The sequence below is a fragment of the Gopherus evgoodei genome, unplaced genomic scaffold (genome assembly GCF_007399415.2).
Source record: "Gopherus evgoodei ecotype Sinaloan lineage unplaced genomic scaffold, rGopEvg1_v1.p scaffold_39_arrow_ctg1, whole genome shotgun sequence".
NCBI lineage: Eukaryota > Metazoa > Chordata > Testudines > Testudinidae > Gopherus > Gopherus evgoodei.
The window spans coordinates 1,923,187-1,931,263 of record NW_022060060.1 but is presented as its reverse complement, the minus strand read 5'-3'; the positions used below and the strand labels follow the sequence as shown (position 1 = coordinate 1,931,263).

The window sequence follows — 8,077 nt, the reverse complement described above, 5'->3', positions numbered from 1 at the left end:
GTTAATTCCATAATTCATCAAACATCAGTCTGAAATCTGATCTCTTTAATTCAGGCTTTTATACAGGGTAAATACGATCTGCGCCATTAATGAGAAAATTAAACCTAACCCTCCCTGACTGAAATATTGTCAGGTACATTCTCGATGTACATAATTGAAGTACAATCAGTTGCTCATTGCCACATTAAGTTAATTACACCCACCGGTAACCTGCAGCTGGTTCACTGTAGTAGGGATGGAGTGTCTTGGAATGGCTGCAATCTTTTTTCTGTGCTCACATGATAAGAACATAAAAACATAAGAATGGCCATACTGTATCAGACCAAAGGTCCACCTACCCCACTATCCTGTCTTCTGACAGTGGCCAGTGCCTGGTGTCCCAGAGGAAATGAACAGAACAGGTAACCATCAAGTGATCCATCCGCTGTTGCTCATTCCCAGCTTCTGACAAACAGAGGCTAGTGACACCATTCTTGCTCATTCTGGCTAATAGCCATTGATGGATCTATCCTCCATGAACTTATCTAGTTCTTTTTTGAACCCTGTTATGGTCCTGGCCTTCACAACATCCTCTGACAAGGAGTTCCACAGGTTGACTGTATGTTGTGTGAAGAAATACTTCCTTTTATTTATTTTTAACCTGCTGCCTATTAATTTCATTTGGGGGCACATGCTTCTGTACTGCTGTTTAGGCTGACATACCCCTTGTTTCCAAAATGTTAGAGTTACATTTGAGTCAATCGACTTCAGTCACTCTACTAGAACTAAAGTGAGTGTGGCCACACTGGGTATGTCTAAGGTGCGGTCACTGGGTATAGTTTTCGTACATCTAGGAATGGTTATTGTTTTTATCTGTTTTTTTCTGTAATACCGTTACGTTAAGAATAAATGTGCTGGCTTAGAAAGCACCAGGAGGTACTTGTCACTGTTTGCAGTTCATTGTTCGGAGCCCTTGATGAGAAAGCAACACCTAGGCAGTGTGCATTAGGCGGGGTGTCTTGCGGGGGGTCCCCCATGTTTAGCAGGGGGTTGTTCATTTCTTAATACCCACAGTTAGAAAGGCCTGGCACAAAGGTCCTTGCTCAGTGACAGGTGATGGCTGGAGACCTGACTGGACATTCCGAGAGTGGACCAGGGAGAGGGATACAGGTACAGTGACCCTGAGTCTGTGACAGTTTGCATTAAGGAAGGGGAAATGTAATGAATGCTGGTGACCAAAGGTGACTGCAAAGACGCATTGGGATTGTTGCATAATGTCCATGTGCTTTGGAGAAGAAGGATGTGTTTGTGCCTGAGATATCGGCCTAAGAGTAGACAAAGTCGGGCTTAATTCTTTGTTCTGCCACGGAATCCTTGTGTGACAACTGGGAAGTCCCCGCATCTCTCAGTGCCTCATTCCCCTGCTGGTAGAATGACGATGGTAATATGTCTCTTCTGTCTGTTGAGATTTTAAGGTCTTCAGGACAAGGATTGCCACTTGTTGTGTGTTTTCATGTCACCATGGGCCCTGAACTTGGTTGGGGACTCTAAGCACAACCATAAAAATTTGCTTTTTTTTATTAATGAGATCCTCACATTCTGTGAATAGTATAAAATTACCAAAGTATTGTACACATATAGTTAAATATAATACAGGATGCACAAATTTACTGCCACTGCTGTTCAGGAAACACCTTAAAACAGTGGTTTTCAACCTTTCCAGACTACTGTAGTCCCCTCAGGTGTCGGATTTGTCTTGCCTACCCCAAGTTTCACCTCTGTAGGGAGCCAGGGTGGCTTCCCCCCAAACCTGAGGGCAAAGAGCCACTCTCTCAGCTGGAGGGTGCGGGGCCAGACCAAGCTTACTCCACGTCGCGGAAGGGGAGGGGTGGACCAGGAAGTATAAAGGGCAGGGCCCTTAGCCCAGTCAGGGGAGGGAGGCAGATGCAGACCCTGCTGCTGGGCCAGGGGCTACCAGGGCTGCCCACTGCTGAGTACCCGGAGGAGCTGCAGGAGCCTGAGGGGGAGGGGGACCTGGAGGTGCCAGCAGCCGAGTACTCGGAGGAGCTGGAGGAGCCTGAGGGACTCGTTTGAGGGACCAGGTAGGAAGGAGCCCAGGACAGAACTGAACAGAGCAGTGGGTTTGTTTGGTCAGCGTGCTGTGGAGGGACCCCGCTGACCCAGTGGTGGGACTCTCACCCCGCCACTGTCAGATCCCTGGGCTGGAACGCAGTGGAGTTGGGTGGGCCTGTGTTCCCCTACCCCGGCCAACCTGCCTCGGGTAACAAAATCCCGATAGAGCTAGAGACCCTTGCCAGTGCTCCCTGGCCTGAGAGGTGCGTTATAGACCCTTGCCAGCGCTTCCCAGCCCGAGGGGCATGTTATAAACTTTTGCCGGCACTCGCCTGCCCAAAGGGAGCGTTACAGATCCTTGCCAATGCTCCCCTGCCCAAGAGGCGCTAGAGGTTCTTGCTGGCTCTCACCTGCCGGAGGGGCACGTTGGAGACTCTTGCCGGTGCTCGCCTGCATGAGGGGCAGGCTGGAGACTCTTGCCGGCTCTCGCCTGCCCAAGGGGCACGTTGGACACTCTTGTCAGCTCTCACCTGCCCGAGGGGCACGTTGGACACTCTTGCTGGCTCTTGCCTGCCCAACGGGTGCGTTAGAGACTCTTGCCGGCTCTCACTTGCCCAAAGGGAGTGTTATAGATCCTTGCCAACGCTCCCCTGCCCAAGAGGCGCTAGAGGCTCTTGCTGGCTCTCACCTGCCCAAGGGGCAGGCTGGAGACTCTTGCCGGCTCTCGCCTACCCGAAGGGCGCGTTAGAGACTCTTGCCAGCTCTCATCTGCCCGAGGGGCACGTTGGACACTCTTGTCGGCTCTCGCCTGCCCCAGGGGTGCGTTGGACATTCTTGCCGGCTCTCACCTGCCCAACGAGTGCGTTAGAGACTCTTGCCGGCTCTCACCTGCCCGAAGGGTGCGTTATAGACCCTTGCCAACGCTCCCCTGCCCAAGAGATGCTAGAGGCTCTTGCTGGCTCTCACCTGCCCATGGGGCACGTTGGAGACTCTTGCCGGCTCTCACCTGCCGGAGGGGTGTGTTGGACACTCTTGCCGGCTCTTACCTGCCCAAGGGGCGCGTTAGAGACTCTTGCCGGCGCTCGCCTGCCCAAGGGGTACGTTGGGCACTCTTGCCGGTGCTCGCCTGCCTTAGGGGCGCTAGAGACCTTTGCTGGCGTCCCTCCCTCCACTAATTCCCTAGTGACAGATGGCATGATGCAGGCCGGCCAGTGGGACAGTACCCACCACCCTCTAGCGGCTCAGTGGGCCAAATGAGGCAGGTCACAACCCCACTTAAAAACTACTTGCTTACAAAATCAGACATAAAAATACAAAAGTGTCACAGCACATTACTGAAAAATTGCTTACTTCTTCATTTTTACCATATAATTATAAAATCTATTGGAATAAATATTGTACTCACCTTTCAGTGTAGAGACATATAAAGAAGTTACTGTCTGTATGAAATTTTAGTTTGTACTGACTTTGATTGTGCTTTTTTATGTAGCCCGTTGTAAAAATAGGTAAATACCTAGATGAGATGATGAACCTCCTGGAAGAGCTCTGCATACCCCCAGGGGTACCTGTACCTGGTTAAGAGATACTTCCTTAAAATATTAAACCAAATTATATTATTTTTACACAGCCAAGACTATTCATGTCACAAAACTATGACCTTGGAATTAGGCTTGGGAGGGATTACTTCTATCTCTGTAAATGACAATAAACGTCATTTCCACCATACACACACAAACCAACAAAGTATTTCCATTGACAATAATCAAATTTTACCTCTGGGAAAAATAAGAAAAATCTGCTTGAGAAATGGTTCGAATTTGATTTACAGATATTGACTTTGACACTTTGACACGTAATGTGAACAATTTGTGTTTTAATGGTTGCAAATCTTGATCTTTTAAATCTCGACGCCTAATGTCATTAAATAATTGTTGTCTTTGTTTTTCTTATTGCTTCGCACACACTCCTATTTCTTGCAACTGTGAACATTTAAGTTGATGTATACAGAAAAAAGTACTTAAAATGAACATTGATATTATCTGTGAAAACTATTAAAATGCTAACAATTGAATTCTGCCACACCTGCTTCTAGTACAGAGAACCAGCACGCTGGAATATATTGGGAAAGAAAATAGAATAGTTAATCATACATGGCTTTAGAAATGGAGGTTCTTTTTCAGTGCAACTGCTGCTACTGCCAGAGGCGGCTCCAGGCACCAGCACGCCAAGCGCGTGCCTGGGGCGGCAAGCTAGGGGGATGCTCTGCCGGTCGCCATGAGGGCGGCAGGCAGGTTGCCTTCGGCAGCATGCCTGCAGAGGGTCCGCTGGTCCTGCGGCTTCGGTGGACCTCCTGCAGGCTGACGCCGAATCCGCGGGACTGGCGGACCTCCCGCAGGCCTGGCTACTGCAGAGCTAGTCTAGTGAAGTCCACGATAACTTCCACATGAGTTGACTATGTCTTCATAGTGAGGCTCTGACCTCCGACCAGATGCCTGTGTGCTCTGCCACAAAACTAATTCATACCAGTAATAACCATTATTAACAACAATGCTTGCATGGGCCATGAATGAGCCAGCCTCAATTGCAATGAGTAGTATCTTACTCTGCAGGTGGACCTATTGATTTCAGTGGGCCTGTATTACACCACCCTCGAACGGACAGCTGAGTTCTGCAATCTCACTCCCAAAGTCCATGCATTTGGCACATGAGTGGGAGGGATCACCCGACTTCTCTGTAGGGCGTCATTGTTCAAATCACAATTTAGCCCAGGAGACTGGTCATGGAGCAAAGTTCTACTTAGCTGGAGTAAATTTGTCACAATCTGCCCCATGAAAATGAGCCCTGCCTCACAGAGGCAATGGAGCCTGGATGGGAAGTCACTTTTACTTCCTAAAAAAACCCTGCCAGATGACAATGATTTTTATTTTGTCAAAAACATTCATAGAAATGTTTTGGACTTTCACTGAAAGCCCCAAACGCACAATTTACCCACCTCTGCATTCCCTGCCCCAGTTTTTTTCAGCTCTGCTAGATCTTTCTTTTTAAATGTAAATTTCAGTTTGTAAAATATGACTAATTTTCAACGTTCTGTATTTCAAGTCAATTTCCATTTAATGAAAAAAGACATTTTCTGGGGGTAAGAAAAAGCAAACAAACAATTGAGATGGAATTTCCCCTTTCAGTTCTCCTGGTTTGCTTTCTTTTCAGAGAGAAAAGCGGTGCCATAAAGATCCTGCCCTAGTATCCCCAGAGGTGCCGTAGTGCTCATTAGCCAATTGGTCTCAAGGAACTGCAGTACCGGTGAGAGAGGAAAAATAATCATGGGGATTGAAAATAAATAAATGGGAACTGGAAATAGAGTCATGCATTTGCCACTGGTATCCATCACTGCATGCAATCTCTGCTCACTTTCATTGCATGACCCGAGTTTCACAGATCTAAGACCAGGCATGGAAAGTTCCTTGTGTTAGTAGAACTTATTACTTTTGAGACTAGTTCACTAGATGATCCATTGCTAGATATCATACATCACATGAAATTTGTATCTTTGTTCAAATACCAGGTAAGCGAGCAGCCACCATGGAGAACCAAACTGCAGTGACAGAGTTTATCCTTCTGGGCTTCACAGATGTTCGCTGGCTGCAGATCCTGCTCTTCGTTTTGTTACTTATCACCTACCTTTTGACCATAGCAGGAAATATTCTCATTATCTCCATCACTCTGGTCAGCCAGCGCCTCCAGACGCCCATGTATTTTTTCCTGAGGAACTTCTCGCTTTTGGAGATCAGCTTCACCTCAGCGTCCATCCTGAAAGTTTTGTTCAATGTGGCGTCGGGCTTCCAGTCCATATCTGTGGCTGGGTGCTTTGCACAATGTTTATTTTATCTCTCTGTGGGCAATGCTGAGTTTTGCCTGCTGGCAGCCATGTCCTTCGATAGGTTCGTGGCCATCTGCAACCCCCTGCACTACACATCCATCATGACCAGTCACTTCTGTGACTGGCTGGTGCTGGCCTCTTGGTTTATTGGTTTTGGGTATGTGCTTGTCCCCCTTGTTCTATTGTTCCGGTTGCCATTCTGTGGCCCCAACATCATTAACCATTTCTTCTGTGACAGTGCTGCATTGCTTGAACTTGCCTGCACAGACACCCGGCTCCTAGGACTCCTGTCTTTCCTCTTGGCCACAGGCAGCATACTGGGCACTTTAGCCGTCACTGTCTTCCCCTATTCAAGATCATCTCTGTGGTGATGCGCATCCCCTCCGTCGCTGGGAGGCAGAAAGCCTTTGCCACTTGTGCCTCTCACATCACCATGGTCTCCATGGTGTACGGCAGCTGCATCTTCCTGTATGTGAAGCCCATGGGGAGCAACAGGCTGGACCTCAGCAAGAATGTGGCTGTTCTCAACAGCATTGTGTCCCCTCTGCTCAACCCCTTCATCTACAGCCTGAGGAACAAACAGGTGAAAGAGGCCTTAAGGGAGGCTCTCAGGCGGATCACAGTATTTTCTAAAAACTCCAGATTTTGATATTATGGTGACAAGTAGAAACAAGGTTGACTCTATCTATCTAATAAAGGTGCAAATCGATTTCAAATTGTGCAGCAACAAAACTCAGACCAATGAAGAGCTTAATGCCAAATTTCGTCACCATTCTTCATACTGATGGGTATATTATTTTGCAGGTAGGCCCACAATGGCTCTACTTAAAGGGTGAAGATGACCAGAATGGGAGGAAAGGTCTCTGAATCTGGCCCTCTACTGCTCTGGGTTTGCATCTTGCCTTTTTACTGTGCTTTTCAATAATCCACAATCTTTACCCTCCAGACAGCAAATCAGCTTTTCTTAAACCACATGCCCACATACATCTGTGCTGGCTGACTGCACCTCTTGATTCCAGGGGGTTAGTTTGAGTCAGGGTTGCCAGTTTTAGTTGGATGTATTCCTAGAGGTGAGAACCGGTAAGTCACTGCCTCTCTCATTGCCTCATTCTCCGTCTTGTAGAATGACGAAGGTGATATCTTATTTCTCTGCTACTTGGTGTGTGTCAGGAGAGCACCATGAGCTCTGAACTTCGTTACGGACTCTAAGCACAATCGTACATTTTTTTTTTCATTTATGAGACACTTACGTTCTATGAATGGTACAAAGTTACCAAAATGTTGCAAAAATATGAATAAACATAACCTATAGGATGTGAAAGTTCTTTGCCAGTGCTGCTTGAGAAACATCTTAAAACGGTGTCAGATTATTTGTTATCTATATAGAGTCGGAACTGTGCATTACTTATGACCTTCTAGCTAGGCATGGAAGTATATTTTATTGGTAAATGCCTGTAAATGTTGATTTCAACTGTACACATACAAACCTATGAAAAAATATTTCCGATGACACTATAAATTTTAAGATAGGCAAAGTAAGAAAAACCTGCTTGAGAACATAGAGTTTCAGTTAAGGAATTTATTTTGTATATTTGGACATGTAATTGTCTGTTACAGCTATCCCCCAACTCCATTTTGTTTCTTACAGCTGTCCCCATACTCCATTTTGTTTTTGTTCTCCTCCTGTGGCCGCCCCTCCCTGGCTGTTACGTTGTTTACCAGGGCCACTGCCCTTCTCAAAGAGAGGGCCCCTTAAGTTGTTTACCAAGAGCCATTGCCCTTCTCAAAGGGATGGCCACTTGTGCTGCGTGCTAAGTGGGACCACTGCCCTGTTCAAAGGGTTGGTCCTGTTATCACCTTGTTAAACCTGGGCTTTGTGTAGGGTAGGCAATGTCCAGAGCTGCAAGATCTAATGTGTTTTTAAGATCCTGGGCATGAGTCATAGGCCTCATGTGCTTTTGAGTCCTGAGGTGTGAACTCACACCTATTGCACAGGACTCTGCCCAGGCACGTCTCTGTGCTCACCTGCAGTTTTTTCCTGTGTCTCCTCCCCTGTGACAGAGGGAGCCTATCAGGATTATTGGCGGGAAACTGCCCATATCTGCCTTTAAAAACAGGCATTTTTAAAACAAACATCGGAAAGGTTCC

At 47.1% G+C, this 8,077-nt stretch overlaps 1 protein-coding gene across 1 annotated transcript; it reads left to right on the top strand.

The window, feature by feature from the left end:
• The first annotated feature begins 5,631 nt into the window (after positions 1-5,631).
• On the top strand, positions 5,632-6,578 carry LOC115642271 (olfactory receptor 6C75-like). Its single transcript, XM_030545722.1, is given in 2 exon segments — positions 5,632-6,277; positions 6,280-6,578. Coding segments are annotated over 2 exon segments (945 nt in total).
• Positions 6,579-8,077: the final 1,499 nt, after the last annotated feature.